The sequence below is a fragment of the Mchenga conophoros genome, linkage group LG12, assembly GCF_057382185.1.
Source record: "Mchenga conophoros isolate Kocher_MC1m ecotype Shallow Benthic linkage group LG12, M_conophoros_male_GT1.1, whole genome shotgun sequence".
Taxonomy (NCBI): domain Eukaryota; kingdom Metazoa; phylum Chordata; class Actinopteri; order Cichliformes; family Cichlidae; genus Mchenga; species Mchenga conophoros.
This window is the reverse complement of record NC_140537.1, coordinates 34,283,914-34,302,255: the sequence shown is the minus strand read 5'-3', so window position 1 is coordinate 34,302,255 and position 18,342 is coordinate 34,283,914. Positions and strand designations below refer to the sequence as shown.

General features: G+C 40.1%; 3 protein-coding genes across 5 annotated transcripts; all 3 read right to left on the bottom strand.

Annotated features, from left to right (window-relative positions):
- Positions 1 to 362: 362 nt before the first annotated feature.
- Positions 363 to 8,808, bottom strand: ptrh1 (peptidyl-tRNA hydrolase 1 homolog). Of its 3 annotated transcripts, none has more exons than XM_085295471.1 (6): positions 8,032 to 8,808; positions 7,868 to 7,953; positions 6,688 to 6,907; positions 3,834 to 3,933; positions 2,275 to 2,320; positions 363 to 976 (listed from the first exon to the last, which is right to left on the bottom strand). In XM_085295471.1, the coding sequence occupies exons 1-6, from the start codon at positions 8,060 to 8,062 to the stop codon at positions 698 to 700; spliced, it is 762 nt and encodes a 253-aa protein (XP_085151597.1). In that variant the 5' UTR covers positions 8,063 to 8,808; the 3' UTR covers positions 363 to 697. The 3 variants fall into 3 exon arrangements, with proteins under 3 accessions (XP_085151597.1, XP_085151598.1, XP_085151596.1); XM_085295472.1 differs by having other exon boundaries at positions 8,142 to 8,808; XM_085295470.1 differs by having other exon boundaries at positions 364 to 976; positions 7,868 to 8,802.
- An 81-nt stretch (positions 8,809 to 8,889) lies between these two features.
- Positions 8,890 to 12,551, bottom strand: LOC146563088 (natterin-3-like). The gene is made up of 3 exons (XM_085295468.1): positions 12,424 to 12,551; positions 11,210 to 11,324; positions 8,890 to 10,235 (listed from the first exon to the last, which is right to left on the bottom strand). The coding sequence occupies exons 2-3, from the start codon at positions 11,322 to 11,324 to the stop codon at positions 9,145 to 9,147; spliced, it is 1,206 nt and encodes a 401-aa protein (XP_085151594.1). The 5' UTR covers positions 12,424 to 12,551; the 3' UTR covers positions 8,890 to 9,144.
- Positions 12,552 to 15,508: 2,957 nt separating this feature from the next.
- LOC146563087 (natterin-3-like) lies at positions 15,509 to 18,169 on the bottom strand. Its single transcript, XM_085295464.1, has 3 exons — positions 18,049 to 18,169; positions 17,105 to 17,198; positions 15,509 to 16,776 (listed from the first exon to the last, which is right to left on the bottom strand). The coding sequence occupies exons 2-3, from the start codon at positions 17,196 to 17,198 to the stop codon at positions 15,689 to 15,691; spliced, it is 1,182 nt and encodes a 393-aa protein (XP_085151590.1). The 5' UTR covers positions 18,049 to 18,169; the 3' UTR covers positions 15,509 to 15,688.
- Between the last annotated feature and the right edge of the window lie 173 nt (positions 18,170 to 18,342).

Genomic DNA, 18,342 nt, shown 5'->3' with positions numbered 1-18,342 from the left:
TGCTGTACTTTAACAGCTTCAACAGATCTCAGATCTCAATCCAATAGAGCACCTTTGAGATGCACATCATGGATGTGCAGTCAACAAATCTGCAGCATCTGTGTGATGCTATCGTGTCAACATGGACCAAAATCTCTGAGGACTGTTTCCAGCAGCTTGTTAAATCTGTGCCAGGTAGAATTAAGGCAGCTCTGAAGGCAAAAGGGAGTCCAGACCTGTATGAGCACGGTGAAGCTCATGAAATGGTCAGTGAGTTTATTAGAATTAGTCGGTCAGGGCAGGTATTATTAGTATTAGTATAGTAGTACTGGTGTCAGAGAGTCTATAGTTTGCAGATTTTAAATGTTTTTAATGTAAATAAATGCTCAACTGCTCTTAATGTGCATGAAAATCAGATAATCAAATTTATTTCGTTTAATAACGATTTATTTTCATATCTCACAGACAGACTGTCCTCTGCCACAGACTGAGCCAAGCTTCTGGCTTCACTGCCAGCTTTTCAGCGAAGTGAATAAAGAAAACTGGTTCATCGTGTAGGGAACAAACCTGAAGACAACAAGATTTCTCGGTTCTCCTCTTGTTCTCTGAGACTTTTCATGTAACAACATCACCTTTAAGTGAATAAATACAGATAAAGTGGTTCATGTTTTCTCTTTGAGGCAGTTCTATGTGTGATAACAGAGTTCAGGTTTCAGCTTCAGCTCTGAGCTGCTGCAGAGTCCTCAGCTGGTGAGCCTGAGCGGGCCCTCTCGTTTCTCTTCTGTGCAGCTTGTCTGCCCCCTGCTGGTGAGGAGGGGAGCGGGGAGTCCTGTTGTGAGTCCTGCTGGGAAAGCTGGGAAAGGAGGAGGTCCACACTCTGGACCAAAACAGAATCCAGGAGTTTTTGTTCCTCTGTGGTGAATCTGCCCAGAACATGACGGTCCACAGACGTTTTCCCTGTCGGGCGGCCAATCCCGATCCGAAGTCTAGGCATCACCTGCAGGAGACAAAAGATCCTGGTGTTAAACAATGTACATGTTTTTTATTTCTGCGTTTTAAGCTGTAAACACATATCTTCATCTAATTGTTATTTGCTACTATTTTAGATTTGGTTGAGTATATGTCTATGTGCATTTGACTACAGTAAAATACTAAAGTCTCTACACCTCAATTTTTAAAGCTTGAGAAATAGTTCTCCACCTTTCAGAAGGGTTTTCAAACTTTTTCTTAGGACACGGCCTATTTTTTTTACTTTTTCAGTCCAGTCCTTTTACCTGACCAATATCTTTTCTTTTGCTGAGTGCCATGCCTAAATAATATCTACAGCAGATGATCTGCTCTAGATATCTGAAAGTCAGGTTCCCAAGAAACTGTGGGGAAAAAATCCAGAAAAGACCTGCAGCTGATCCATCTACTGTTTGAGGAAGCGTCATGGTTCAAACTGTCATCAATATGTACAGAGGAGGTCGAGAAAGAGGTACAGCAGCGAGTGCTGTTAGGGATCATGTCAAAACGGAATAAGTCATGAACATAATGAAGTGCAAAATGTTACAATGCAATACCATTTGGAAAGCACCTGATTGGCAATGGCTTCATATTTAAGCATTAAATGATCCCAAACACATCTTGATGCATGCACCTGTCCCTTGATGCACTTATCCCAAACACACTGCCAGTGTAGTAAAAGCATACATGGATAGAAAAACACAGTGGAGCACTACCAGGCATGGATTGGCTTCATCAGAGCCTGGACCTCAACATTATTGAAGCAGTGTGGGATCATCTTAACAGAGATTGTAACAAAATGCAGAAACATCCAAAGAAAAGCTTTGAGTGTCCTTAAAGAAGCCTGGAGTACTATTCCTGAAGACTATTTAAGTAAATGACAAGAAAGCTGCTCACAGAGTTCAGAATGTGTTGAATAAGAATGATGGTGGTCATACCAGCCTGCTAGAACTGAAAACTGCACTTCCATGTATGTTTGCATGTTTCAGTAAATCGTTACATCTATTTCCCATTTTCCTAACAAAGTATAAACAAAGTAGTGGGAGAAACGTTTCGTCACTCATCCAAGTCACTTCTTCAGTCTCAGCTAACTGACCTCCCAGCCCATTGTTCCCTCAGTGGACTGGTTTCAGTCATTATGCAAATGTACTGTTTATACGATTGGGGAAACCTGCAGTGACGAAACGTTTCTCAGTATAAATCTGACATTAAAATAAAAAAAAGAGCAGAATTCAGTGTGATAGTGAACACACACACACACACACACACACACACACAGCAGTGACTTACATCAGTCTGAAGACAGTCCACACAGGAGCGGACTCCATTATGACCTCTGTGGGGAAGGAGAAGCGACATTTATTTTATCAATCTGACAACCTCTTTTCTTCTTTGGTTTTGTTGTCCATCTTCAGGATACCAGATGCACCAGTTGCAGTTTCTTGCATTACATTAAATTTTCATAAATCACCATCTGGTTATACACGGCTGGAATGCCTAACGTAGCTTTTCATGCAGGATTAAACTGCTTCATACAGCTTGCTCTGAGTAGCAAGGAGAAGCGTACTGATAGGGGATGCCTCTTAACTGAACACCATTCTTATTGTTAGTAAGTAAAATGACAAAACAGTTAATGAGATACAACCAGCGTCATGGCATAAAATTAATAAAAACAGACCATTTGCAAGAGAGTCAGCCATAAGAGTCTCAAGAGCTCGGGGAGGCTTCATCACAACAGCGCAATCAAGAGCAAAAAATAGTAGCAGGAGGAAGAAAAGAGACAAGAGACGAACCAGAATGACTAAGGCCCAAGAGAGAAGCTGTGTGTGCTGATTAGAAGTTTGTTGGTTTTAAAATACAGGCCTCATTTCGCTGTTATTTCTGGTTGTGCTGCTTCTGTCTTCTCGTCTCGACATCGGGAAGACACCAAGGTTTACAGCAGGCAGAGCTCAGGCAGCTCACACATGCTCCAAGTTTGAACACTGAGGTGTTGAGAATTCAATTTTATGTGCACAAAGACAATTCCCAACAGCAGTTGCTTCAAATTGCTTAATAGTGAAAGGTAAAGACCCTAAAATATTAGAGAGAACAGATAAAAGAGAAGTGGAAAAAAGGAGAGTATAGAGAGAATAAGGACAAACACAAATTGCATAGGAAAGAAGACTCGAGTTAATGACTTGCAGTGGTGACGCATAAACACACAGGGAGTGAATAAAGGGGGTGGAGAGAAGTGCTGAGCACATCATGGGAAGTCCCTGAACAACCTGAGACTATAGCAGCATCACTAATGGATGCTTTGAGGTCACCTGATCCCTCCATCTGATCCAGGTTTGATTAAAAAATAAGTTTCAAGTGAAGTTTTCAGCCTAGTTTCAAAAGTAGCGAGGCTGTCTGTCTCCTGAACCCGAACTGGAGCTGATTACACAGAAGAAGAGCCTGAAAGCTGAAGGCTTTGCCTCCTATTCTACTTTTGGAAGCTCTAAAGTAAACCTGCAGTGTGAGAGAGAAGTGCTCTACTGGGACAAGACACTGTCAGGTCTTTAAAATATAGTGGAGCCTTGTTGCTGTTGTTTTTTCCCCATGAAGACAGAAACTTTCCAGTCTGAAAGTTTGGACGAATGAGTGCAAATGCAGTTTAAAAGCCACACTTGCACTTCCACGCAGAAATATATTTGTTCTTATTGGCCTTAAAGTTAATGTTAAATGTACCTTGACGATACTTTAGTGACTGCTTTCCCTCACCACTGTCAATACATCGCTTAAGATAATGAATACTGTTGGTGATGTAAACAGATCGCGGCGAGTCCGAAGCAATCCAAGACCCAACACTATGATAGAGGATGACCCACCTGGCGCTTCCTCCATGTTTGATGGCGATTTTCCCCAGAGGTTTGTCCAGTTCATCGTGGACCAGCAGGATATCTTCAGCCTTGACGCCATATTTGGCAGCTAAACAAATCAAAACATACAAAAAAAAAAGTTTCTTAGTTTGGTTGCTTCTAATAATATAGCAGGATAACAAAACTTTACTAGTACAGAACCCTTAAACACTTTGAACCTGAGCTTCCTTCTGTTCATATAAATGTGCAAGTAAAATAAACACACAGACATCACGTACACCTGTAAACTGTCAAAAAGTCTGAAATAATAATAATAAAAATCAAAGTTCTCACATGTAAAATAAAGAAGATGTGTCAAAGTCTTTATTCAGCCTAAAGCAAACTGAGCACACAATCAGAAGATCAACACAAGACTCCTCTCAGCAGAAGCGATGTCCAATGAAGGCCGCGTGAAGTGGGCAAGTCTTTTTGGTTTTCTGTGAGATTGAACATTTTTATTATTGTTGTAGAGGCTAAGCCTATGCCTGAAGCCACTGAGGTGTTCGATGGTGGGGGTCATGCGGTGCCACTGTTAGGAATGAAACTTGACTTAGTCCAATAACTCGAGCCGTACTTATCTTGTCTGTTTAACATCTTTATTGCATTCCATCGGTTGTATTTGTTGTTCAACAGTTCTCTTAGTATCCAACGTCATTTAACATACAGTGGGGCAAAAAAGTATTTAGTCAGCCACCGATTGTGCAAGTTCCCCCACTTAAAATGATGACAGAGGTCAGTAATTTGCACCAGAGGTACACTTCAACTGTGAGAGACAGAATGTGAAAAAAAAATCCATGAATTCACATGGTAGGATTTGTAAAGAATTTATTCGTAAATCAGGGTGGAAAATAAGTATTTGGTCACCTCAAACAAGGAAAATCTCTGGCTCTCACAGACCTGTAACGTCTTCTGTAAGAAGCTTTTCTGTCCCCCACTCGTTACCTGTATGAATGGCACCTGTTTGAACTCATCATCTGTATAAAAGACACCTGTCCACAGCCTCAAACAGTCAGACTCTAAACTCCGCCATGGCCAAGACCAAAGAGCTTTCGGAGGACACCAGGAAAAGTATTGTAGACCTGCACCAGACTGGGAAGAGTGAATCTACAATAGGCAAGCAGCTTGGTGTGAAAAAATCAACTGTGGGAGCAATCATCAGAAAATGGAAGACATACAAGACCACTGATAATCTCCCACGATCTGGGGCTCCACGCAAGATCTCATCCCGTGGGGTCAAAATGATCATGAGAACGGTGAGCAAAGATCCCAGAACCACACGGGGGGACCTGGTGAATGACCTGCAGAGAGCTGGGACCAAAGTAACAAAGGTCACCATCAGTAACACACTACAACGGCAGGGAATCAAATCCCGCAGTGCCAGACGTGTTCCGCTGCTGAAGCCAGTGCATGTCCAGGCCCGTCTGAAGTTTGCCAGAGAGCACATGGATGATACAGCAGAGGATTGGGAGAATGTCATGTGGTCAGATGAAACCAAAGTAGAACTTTTTGGTATAAACTCAACTCGTCGTGTTTGGAGGAAGAAGAATACTGAGTTGCATCCCAAGAACACCATACCTACTGTGAAGCATGGGGGTGGAAACATCATGCTATGGGGCTGTTTTTCTGCCAAGGGGACAGGACGACTGATCCGTGTTAAGGACAGAATGAATGGGGCCATGTATCGTGAGATTTTGAGCCAAAACCTCCTTCCATCAGTGAGAACTTTGAAGATGAAACGAGGCTGGGTCTTCCAACATGACAATGATCCAAAACACACCGCCCGGGCAACAAAGGAGTGGCTCCGTAAGAAGCATTTGAAAGTCCTGGAGTGGCCTAGCCAGTCTCCAGACCTCAACCCCATAGAAAATCTGTGGCGGGAGTTGAAAGTCCGTGTTGCTCGGCGACAGCCCCAAAACATCACTGCTCTCGAGAAGATCTGCATGGAGGAATGGGCCAAAATACCAGCTACTGTGTGTGCAAACCTGGTAAAGACCTATAGTAAACGTTTGACCTCTGTTATTGCCAACAAAGGTTATGTTACAAAGTATTGAGTTGTATTTTTGTTATTGACCAAATACTTATTTGCCACCCTGATTTACGAATAAATTCTTTACAAATCCTACCATGTGGATTCATGGATTTTTTTTCACATTCTGTCTCTCACAGTTGAAGTGTACCTCTGGTGCAAATTACTGACCTCTGTCATCATTTTAGGTGGGGGAACTTGCACAATCGGTGGCTGACTAAATACTTTTTTGCCCCACTGTAACTCACAACAGCGCAGCGGTCACAAACTGTTCACTTCTTCTGACCAACAACACCTGATGCTAATTACATGTCTACCTTAAATACAGTCCCATAAACACAACATCCTGTGAAAACACAAAAATGTTACACATAAGGTAACAACACAAAAATGGCTCCTACAATTATGATATTATAAAAGCAGGAATGAGTAGACAGAACTCTCAGAATCCATCCAAGGCATGTACTGAGCAGCTGCTTCTCTACATAAAATATTGTACAAGTCTCCAATTCATGGACTAAATTTTCTTTACATTCAATAATATAAGTCACTGGTTGTTTTCAATCACATAGACAGAAGTCTGATATAGTGACAGGGCTGAATAACACAGGTTGAACCTCAATGGAGTTAAATTTCCAGCTTGAATTGTTTCTGGCTGCCTGAGTGACAGATGACGGAGGTTGAACCACCTCAGTATGCTTGTGCAGAGACATGCCACATTTCACAGCTGATGATAAGAAAGAAAAAAAGCCTAATTTATTTAATGAAAATCACTTACAAAGACAGAAATGACCTCACCTGCTTTGGCCACTGATACTCCATTGACATTCATCAGCAGCCGGGGACGAAGCAGCACCACATTCGTTTGCTGGACTTCTGACAAAATGACCTCACCGGACACGTACTTGTCGCCACGCCAGCGGTCTGCCACACCGAGCCGGGCAGCGAGAGCACCAAGTACTGTCATACCAACGCTGTGTCTGGTACCCTCCATCCCCGGATTACCCAGCCCCACCACCTGAAGCAAACGCAGACACACAGTTAAAGGCATACACCTCTGCAGTGAAGCTACAGGAACAGAAGACTGTCTGAGTCAAAGGAAGCAGACTGTTACATTTTTATACATATTTACACATATATTCAGACAAAGTAAAAGCAACTGAGTAAATAAGCTTTTTTAAACTGGAGCTAGATGCAAACACAGAGAGATTCTAGATTTAGACTTAAAAATGACCAAAAACTCATTAACACAAACTTCAGCGATATAACTGAACTTGAGTGTAAATTTCGTTCATTTGGTATTCGCTTCATCTGAGCAGTGATCATGTTTTTAAGTGGGGGAAAAACCAACAACAACAGAAACACGAGATATTTTGTGTTTTGGACACGTAGAATATACAGCCATTGCCTTGTATTGATGGTACTGATACACTGGCAGCAGTAACAGCTCTGTTAACAGGAAAAACAACTATAGACAACATTGTAATGTTACAAACTGCAAACACTGTAGGGTCTTTATTGAGGTTTCATTCATTTTTAACAAAAGCCTATGAAGGCAAAGACAAGTTAACACAGGGGAGGACAGCTTACATCATTTTAAAATAAAACTGTTAGATATGCTGATTAAAATAAAATAGAAAAAAATACAACAATAAGGAAAGACCCAAGCTGGCTCAGAAAGCATTTTCCTTCTAAAATTATCCCCACATTAACCAGTAATTACTTTAAGGACAATTACGCCAAATTACAAAGGGGGGTTTGAGTAACTCAGTAAGTGTTTTGAAAATGTAGTAAGTTGATGAACAATATGACAAACCCTACAAAAATTTTAAGTTCTCAGATCTTTCAATGGAGTTTGGCGAGATCTGACGACTGGTTTTAGGGGCTTACAAAACCTATAGCAGTAAACACATACAGCTGCCCGAGAACTTGGAGTGTAGTAGACAGTATGTAGCTGATTACGAGGTTTAACACTTACCATCTTTCGGCGGCCTTGATTGTGTATTTCTGCTTCGATTATCATCGCAGGTGAAAACGGATCACTCAGCAGAACTCTGTTTATGACTCTCGTCAAAAGTCGTCGCATCATTAGAAAGTTAATCAACTTCTTGAAAAAGTTTAACAAATACTGGCAAAACTTACTTAAAACTGAGCCCTTTTTCATTCGGCTCATAGAACCGATTGTCTTCTCTTGACAGTTAATAAGAAATCAGGCGTTTCCACATGTATTTACAGTCATGAAGCAACAGTACCTGTTCGGGCATTCATGTCGATTCTGTCAATTCATCGATTTCGTCTGGGGTTCACTATATGAACTGTAACTTTGTCAGATATTTATTATCTGTTTGTAATTAATCATAAGAATTTCCGTAATTATTACCAGTCTTTAAAATGTAAAGTAACCTTTTCCTGCCCTCCTGTCATGCTACCAACCGCTCAACGAGCGCTAGCAAGAAAACATGGCGGACAGACTTTTTCTCCTCTGTGGGGACACAGCGCCATCTAGCTCGGCGACTTGATTATTACAGCAAACACAAATTTGGAAGTCTATTGACTGAAAATAGCAAACAATGAACCTTTTAACACTATTTACATTTCAATAAATATTGAATTTAAACGAGTTTTGATTACATTTATCGAAATGTGTTTTTATGTACAAGCTGAATTTTATTTTACTTTATTTTACTTCATCTTCTCTATTTAGAACTACTTTTTGTTGTTGTGTTTAATGGCTGTGGCTGTGGTGGAACACAGTAGTTTCCCAATTTCTGGCAATTTCCCTTTCACTTGAACTTTTGGAAACTTTTCATCAACGGATGAACAGCAAAATGTAATGCATGTTATTAGGAGTGCCACGGTGACAGATCATGGGTGGATGTACTGAAAGAGGACATGCAGAGGCCTGGTGTGACAGAAGAAGATGCTAGGGACAGGGTGAGATAGAGACAGATGGTCTGCTTTGGTGACTGCTAAAGGAAGCATCTGAAAGAAGACGAAGAACAAGTTTGCAAGTTTATTGGTTAGGCAACAAATGCACAACAGAGGAAGTAAACTATAGCAGTTCATGTAATCCTAAAAGATTGGTGCCACATGTTTAAAATTAGTGTGTAGATATCAAAATAAGCAGTAGGGCTTTGGAGCTCAATGAGTCAAAATTCTTTTAAATCCTCCAAAAATTAAAGAATACAAAACAACGATTCACCTTGAATTTTGATTGCGCTTTATTTGAAAAACAAAGCATCAGCAGACTCATCATCAGTTTTGATCTGGGGAGCAGGGGACAGCATCAGGCACTGGCTGACACCGTTCCACCACAGCATTGATTTCGCCAACACTCACGCCGTCATAGGTGCCAGTGATGTAGGTCCAGTGGGTGTCTCCGTTGTGGTTGGTCCTGCTCAGCCGGCCGGTGAAAGGGATGTCAGCCTTCATCTTTCTGGCATCCATCCTCACGGTGCAGGAGTGATTGGGTGGGACCAGCAGCTCCACAGAGACAGCGTGACTGATTGACTCCACAATGGTGGTCCCCTTTGAGAAGGTCACCGTCTGCTCCTTGGACAACTCCACATTACCCGGACCAAAGATAGGAACTTTGGCTGTCATGGTGGACACAGAGCCATTGCGGGTCTCCCTGCCGATGTCCCATTTCTTCTCCACTGTACTGGTCTTCTCCAGTGTGACTGTCTTCTCCACATCTCTGCACTCCAGGTTGGTGACCTTAGTGAGCTTCAGGGCTTCTGGAGGATGGTGGAACAGCTCCATCTGGTCAATGGCATACTCTACATGAGAGATATGCTGGCTGTAGCTGTCTCTGTTGATAGCAAGCACCTGGTAGTTTTTGTACCAGTACTCATCCCCCTCCCAGGGGAGGAAGAAGGCTTCATGTTTGGTCACCACTTTACCAAGACCATACTTATTCTTACCCACATATATGTCTGAGTTGGGACAGGTTTTGATGGCATACTCAGGAACAGAGCCATATGAATCTTCAACCCACTGCAGGAACTCAAAGTGGTCCACGTTAACCAGGACTTCGAACTTGGAGGATGCATACTCTTTGTCAGCGTAGGGGTACTGGCAGAAGTTCCCTTTGCTGGGAGTGTAGAAACCAGCCTCACAGTTGACTTTGCACACATAGTCGGTACGTTCGGTGTAGCCGTTGAAGATGGCAACAGCGCCATTTGGGAGGGAACCGCTCCATGTGACCCACCTAAGGTTGACATGTTCGCCAAACATGGGGCTTGAGTGTGAAGTCGTCTCAGTTTCTGAGGTTTCTACAACTTTAGGGGGGCTGAGAGCTCCCCGGGAAGGAACAACATTTCCCAAGGTGGGGTTAAGCCATGGCTCTGTAAGACAATATAGAAAGATAGTGGCTGTAGGATTTAATCTAGACAAACAAAAGTTTCAACTCATTTGAAACATTTACTACCAAAACTGTTAAGACGTGTTCTTAAAAAAAAAAAAAAAAAGCAGAATCGAGTTTGAATGAAAGACTGACACTTGCTTTCAACCAAAGTGTTAAGCAGAAAGAAACATTGTTGACATCAGGTAGTTTCATACCTATTTTTTAAGCACCGTGAGGGTGAAAGTGTATCCACTAGTGACAGTTATTGGGTTAGGGTCTTAATATAAATTCAGCACCTTCACAATCTTAACACACCATAACACCATACATGAGGTGATGGGAAAAAGTGTTACAAAGCAATCCCTTCGATTAAACCTGGTTGCTATTTCCTCTGAACCTTTTCCAACATTCCTCTTATTTTTAGTCCCAGCCTGACTAACTGGACTTACACATCTCGGATGCAAGTTGGACATGTTCTACAGAGCCAAAAGACCAATTGCATCATTTGAATATATTTTGGGGGAAACAAAATGAGAAAAAACTAAAATAAAGAAAGCCAAATCTGCCAAGAAGGCTGAGAAGGGTTGGTGTGGCCAGAAAAATCTCCCTTTTCCAGTGCTTTAACCCCTTAATGCCCAGTGTGTCATATTTGATACATGAGTTTATTTAAGTTTTAAGACTTTAAATTATCAGTGTAATTTCTTCTCCCCTGAAAAACCTAAATAAATTTTAAAACACATTTTTAAGCAATGCATTTTTTAAAAGTTAGAAGTCTGATGATCCTTGACATACAGGTTTTATCAGTCTGACACAGAAGTAGATGATTCAGCTGTGTGCAAGTTCGAGTGTTGAAATTACAGGTGCAAGTGATTAGAACTGGAGCTCAGATACGGTTCTTATTTTTCTAGTGGGAGGAGTCATGTAGTCATTAAAGTAACATGCTGTGATAAACTGTAGGATTATAATGTGACTGACTGCTGGGTTTTTCTTCCCTATCCTGCAGCTGGAAAACGTAGAGCAGCGGGTCAGACTGCAGCGCTGGGCTGCACAGCTGCAGCACTGCCAGGAGAACAGCAACACACCACCTCATCTGGACACACAAAGAAACACCAGCAGTAGTATGTCATCATCAGTTGGCAATCACTGTGCGCGAACGCTGCAACATGGAAATGTACACTTCTAAAAGCTAAAAATAAACAACCATTAAAAACTCATGTGGTCAACACAGTTTTAAATCAATGGAAAAAAATGGAAAACTATTAAAAATAGGAGTCAAATTTAATCCAATTAATTTTTTGCTTATTTTTAATTAAACAGATATAGAGGAATACTTAACAGTAATCTGCGTTGGACAAGTCAGAATACATTGAAAGAATTATTATTCATGTCCGAGGCAATCAAAATTATATTACTTGACTTTTAGTTTATTGATATAAATATTTAGTCAGAAAATAGACGTGAGAACTTTATACAATAAGATGCATTTATAAACTTTTACATTTGTATGCATAATATATGCAACACTTTGCTGATTACTCTGCCTGTCTGTGATGAGCCTTTGACACACACAGCTGACTTAGCTTGTGTACTTTAAAATATATATATTTAAATAGTGTATTGTTAGAAAAGACTGTTATTTTGTTGTTTATGTAAAGATCACTGGTGTTTATAAATGACTGGACATATATACACAGCTATGTTGCTACAATTCATCAAATATAAATCCCCATTTACAGAAATCTTTCTCTAAAAATGAAACAAAATGAATGAAAAAAGAACCAGCTCTGAATCTAAATAGTACCAGTATCACATGCCCTTACATACAATGTATAGAAATTACTTCAGGTAAGTGAATGAAATAAAAGTCACATCTGCAGGATATCACAGCAGGATTAGCGTCACATAAATTAGTAATTAAGGCAGTAAATTATAAACTGAGTGTCCCATTACTGTATGTTTATAAGATTACTAAATGAAGATCAGACTTAAGAAATCATCCCTGAATGCCGAGTATAAAACCAAACAGTAAGAAAGATTTTGACCTGAAATTTGTTGATCTGTTTATTGATTTCACATGGCAGATAAGACAGAGATAAAAAAAACAAAACAGAACCCCTTAAATTCAAGCCCACAGCAGCCGTTCATTCAGATATAGAGAAGTTGGGTTTTTTTGTTGTTGTTTTTTTTACCTTGACAGGTTCCTTCTGCAGTGACTCTTACCTGCAGTAAGTGCGAAGCTTTAAAACCTCCCTTCAGACTTATTGCCCTCAATAAACAGGAGAGATAAAGCTTCTCGTCTGTCTGGTTCACAGTTTGCTGTCCTGCAGCTCACTTTGAATCAAAATGTTTTTATCGAAGGATTTGAAGAGAAAAAAACTGCATGTGAAACTTCAAATCAAACTTCTATGGAGGGAGGAAAACTAACTGAGTTTGTTTGAGCTTCTGCAACATACCGTTACACTCATATGGTGTGTAATCATACTGACAGTTACAGCCAATTGGCAGCTTTAATGTCTTGTTCAAGGACACAGTCTTACAGAGGCTGTGAGTGTCATGAAGTCTTCTGCCTGCTCAGAGGATTTGAAAAACTAAAATAGGTCAAACATCCAGGGTACGAATGCTTGTTTCTGTTACTTTACAATGCAGATGATGAATTGGTGCAGTTTTGCTATTGAAACTTGAATTGAAAATTGGTTATAAGTAAAATAATTTTGAAAGAAGTAAGAAAGAATTTGTTTTTCCATTGTGATACCCAAGGAGAAAACTAATTTGGTTGCACTGTTTTAACAACTTACATTTTTTCAGCCCTCAAAATGAATTGTGAATATCTTCTATGAAGTGATGAAATGCTGGAAAAATTGTGTGAACTCACTCGTACCTATGTGTGTACATAGGGACAGGTCAGGTACTTAGATAATGTGGAACAGTTTAATAGTATGTGGCGAAACTTTTCAATGTACTGTGCAAAAAAAAAGAGCTGCTCCTGAGGGGGTTTGTGGACTGATTATTTTTTTAGAATAACATCAAGACACTGAGATATTCCATCATTTGGTGTTTGATGAAAGCTTTTTATCAGTGTACAAAACTCCAACAGATGTATGAGGAGCCTAGCTTACAGCATTGTCTTCCCCATCAAACCCCTCTTGGCCTATAGATGAGGAGCACTTTCATCTGTTGTATTGGTTTTTAGTCACCGTGAGAACCCAAAACATGCCAGCCACAGTTTCCCTTCACTGTGGAAGTCAAGATTTAAGGGTTTTCCTTAAATTTGCAAAGAATTTAGATCAGCTTAAAGACTCATGAATGGATGGCTGCAGTTGACCTTGACCTGAAAGCCTGCAGCTCACGAGTGTTGGAAACAAAAGTCCTCATGCTCCTAATGATAACAGGACTCCTTATTGATCCTTGCTCTTATTTAATAAGATCGTTAAAAGTGCCTCATAAATAAATTTGCTTGGATTTAGTGTGCCGTATCTACTCGATCACATGATGTCCAAAGTGCTGTGGCCTCTCTCTCGCCGCTGATGAAAAGATCCTGTACGTTCAGATAAGCTCGGACAGAGAACAAGTTGATTAGATCTCCTGTAATAGCGGGTCAGTGATTAAGACGGGCCTTGTTGCGTAATGTCGCTGGCTGCCAAGATTCAGCTGGAGAAGAAGCCGCTCAGCACGGACATTGTTCTCCACACACAGTGCTATCATTGAAAATCGCTGATGTCAGGGCCATCTCTGTGCGTCCTTCAGACAGAAAGTTATTATCAATTTATTTATTTAGGTCTGAATGAGGACTGTGTATCAAACAAGGCTGTGCAAAGGTCATTTGCACTGATTATACTGCACAGTCACCAGTTTCAGCTGCTTCAGCATTCAGTCTCTGTCTGTAAAGAACATTTATATTATGCTATTCAGATTCAGCCTATATCAGTGAGCGTGCCAAGCAGTTATTCAGTCAGACAGCTGATGATGTTTTTCTGTCTCACCATTTTATTTTCACACAATAGAGGCTAAATGTTCTCAGTGTGATTTACAGTTTCAAATTAAATGATTATTTTATTCATTGTCAAAACTGGACAATAGATTGTGCTACAAAACAAATTAAAAGCGCTTTTTAAAAACTCTACTATGTGTTAGCACATCATTTCCAGAAAGTTTTTCTGTAGTTGTCCAACACCAACAAATTATTTTCTTACCCATGTTTGAAATCAGTTTGCGTCGCTGTCTTGAAAAAATGACTGAACTAATGCCTCTTTTCCTCTTATTCAGTCTTCTACCAAAACACATTTATATCTATGATACTAATGTGAATTGTGAATAAAAGTTTAACCAAGAACTGAATAATATAAAGGGAAAAATATATATATACCCCAGGGCCTATCACAGAGTTATTATGCCTATAAACCCATACTGATGCTGCCTTGGGTTGCTACAGTGAGACCAGATGAAAGCTGTGGGTAAATATTTTCTTCCAAAAAGAGAAATTTGAATGTTTTAGAACTTAGGAAACATTTTAAAAACACAAGTTCTGACAGTGAAAATAAAGATAAACTTTTCAATTGTGTAACTCAACCTGTAGTCTTGGTTCACCTGTTAGAATTACAGCTTTGTAATAATGAGAAGCATGACATCAGAACTGTGTGTCAGAAGTCAAATAATTATTCTAAGCAAAGAGAGACCTTCTTTGTGTCAGATCATGGCTGTAACTGAAGTTTTCTAAGGCGACAGTGCAGGGAACTCTAAAACACCGGGATGTAAAGCACCAGAAGTGAGACGTTAGAAATTATGTACATCAAGCTTGGTTTACTTAAATGATTTTTGTTTGTTTTCTAGACTGATTTAACTTTTCCCTAAGCATTTTAAAAGTTTATATTTCCACACCAACATGAGCCCCACTGAAACAATGGAGAAAAACCTGCAAGCAACAAATGCATCATTTTAAAAATTAGACTCAAATATACGCCTGCTTATAATAATAATCAAAGTATGTTAACAATAAATAGTTGAAGTACCATTCAATTCACTTTAGTTTAAAAAAAATTAATTCATGCCTTCTAATGAATCTGAAATAGTACTATGTTTGCTATGCTGTGGGTTAATAGAGGGATATGTCTTTATTGAAAGTAGATCAATTATTGTGCCAATTTACAAATGATATAGCAGAAATAGAAAACCGTGCTTGAGTACATATCTGGCCTCAATTGTCCAGATACCCTTTTTTTGGCACATTCTGGTGATTGATTTTAATGAGCTAAATTAACAAAATGCAGAAAACAGGAGAAACGTGCCAAATTGCTTTATTTTTGAATAAACTCATACACTTGCGCACATGAAAGATATTTTAAATTTACCAACAAAGACATGAGTGGTATTTTTTATTGTGACATATCATTTGCTTCCATTATCACAATCACCAGATAAGATCAGAAAAATACTATTTCGTGTATCTTCTCCCAGGTTTTAGGGGCAAGGCTTGGCATCTATGACAGGTTCGCACCGGTCCACCACTGCCCGGACTTCTCCGATCTGGACGCCGTCGTACGTCCCGGTGATGGTGGTCCACTGGGTTTCTCCGTTGCGGTAGGTTCGGCTGAGGCGAGCCGTGTAGGGGATATCGGCTTTGATCTTGCGTCCCTCCATGCGGACTTTGCAGGTGTGGTTTGGTGGGACTCTGAGCTCCACAGACACGGAGTGGCTGAGCGTCTCGATTACGGTGGTTCCCCTGGAGAACTGCAGCGTCTTCTCAGCACCAAGCTCAATGCCCCCGGAGCCGATGAAGGGGATTTCGGCTGTGATGCTGCCCGTGACACCAAGCATCGTGGCTCGTCCGATGTTCCAGGTAGTCTCCACCTCTGAGGTCTTTGTGATGGTGACTGTCTTCACCACTGTCTGGCACTCATTGTTGGTGATACCAGAGATACGCATGGTCTCAGGAGGATACTGGAAGATGGTGACCTCATCAATGCCGTACTTAACATCAGAGATGTGCTGGGTGTAGGCGTCCCTGTTGATGGCCAGGACCTGATAGTTCTTATACCAGTACTCATCACCTTCCCAGGGCAAGAAGAAGGCCTCAAACTGAGGAACAACCTTCCCGAGACCGTACTTGTTCTTTCCAACGTAGATGTCAACTCCTGCACACGTCCTCACTGAATGTTGTGGCAGTGAACCGTAGGAGCCTTCCTTCCATTCCAGGAATTCAAAGTTGTCCTTGTTAGCCAGGATCTCAAACTCAGGGGCGTAATACTCACGGTCACCATAGGGGTAGCGGCAGTAAGGTCCCAGGTTAGGGTTATAAAAGCCAGCCTCACACTTGTACTTGCAGACATAGTCAATACGCTCGGTATAGCCGTTGTAGATGGAAACGGCTCCATTGGGCAGAGATCCATCCCAGGTCAGCCACTGCAGGTTGACATTATCGCCAAAGAGGAAGGAGGAAGGCAGATCCTGTTGCTGCTCCAGATCAGCAGGATTTAGAGGACCCAACACCTTTCTGTTACCAGTTGGTTCAGGGACCCGGCCCTCCACCTCTGGTTTCAATAAGGACACTATATAAGAGAGACAAAGAAAAGAAAAAATGCCATAAAACAGAAGAGATAAGTGTCAAACACATCAACCTCAATTCAGGCAACAAGCTTTAATCTCTTTTTAACCTCTTAACACTTGAATGATCCTGAATTAAGGTTGTTTTTCCTTTCTTTTATTCTAGCTACAAAATATGCAAAATATTCAGAAACTACATTTTTGTGGGGGATCTTTGGATGTTGAACGCAACACACTTCAGGTTTACTTTGGTTTAAGTGTTACTATGGGTGTAACACAAAGCTGTTATCCATATCTCTATACAATATGTCATAAAATGTATGATATGCTTACCTTTTCTGAGTTGTATGCTCTTCTTCACAATGTCCTGCAGACTGGCTGAGGACAGAGCCAGCAGGGCCGAGAGCAACAACACAGACAGCTTCATCTGAAGATGAAACACAAAACCTTAGTTATGAGATCTTTTTACAAGCTAAATCTTTAACATCAGAATCTATTATTCCACCAATCCAGCTATCCAAATGACAAATGAGCTCAAATATTTTCTGGCGTAATATTTTACAGTTTCAAATATTATTTCTTTCTTTCAGCTAGTTTCAGTTATTACAATTTTTATCTTCACCAGTGTCAAACACCTTAAACGACAGAGAACTAAATTTACAGCCATTTATTTTTGACTTTACTCTGAAAGGTTAGAATCCAACATAGTGAACTCCATTTTCACTGAAAACCCCCAAAATATAGAAGAAATAAACATCTGTGCCACCACAATAACGCTTTATATGTAGTTTATCTTCTATGTTACATTTTTGGGTGTATTGGGTCTATTTATTCTACATTTCCCCCCATCCCTCCGACCCAAAAGAGACAGTATTTATGACAGTAGTATGCATCAGTGAAACAAAACAAATACAAATTTAAAGCATTATAAATTTATATTATTATAAATATATAAATTAATATATATAAATATATATTATCATACTATTATTTCCATTATAGGTCAGGTGGAAGTTATAAACACACATATAGCATATAAAATAACTTTACATTTGATGACTTATTGCCTTAAAATGGTAATATTAAAGCATTTCTTAAAACCACACTATATATTAAAATAGTAGAGTTCCTCTTGCCACATCTGATTAGATTTTTACTTGACATACATTTATAAAATAAAATGAAATATCCCACTTTATTAAAAGAAAATTAACATCTGAATATGTCAGATTATTGTCATTAGAAATTTGAGCATGAATGTGCTGATCAGCACTCACCCTTACTGTCGCTCTCCGGTGAGTCCACCTCGGGACACCTCCAGGTTTATATAGCTGCTTTATGGCTGAATCATAAAGCAGACTGTGCACTTTCACTGTCTGGATACTGACTTTGAGCAATAAACTGGTCAAAGAAAACTGTGTGAATGTGTGTGTGAATGGGTGAATGACTGAATGTAGTGTAAAGCGCTTTGGGGTCCATACACTGTAATCCCAAAAGTTATTATCATTCAAATGGTTTAGCTATAATCACTGATGGTAATTAATTTTCTTTGTAAAACTAAAATCATATAA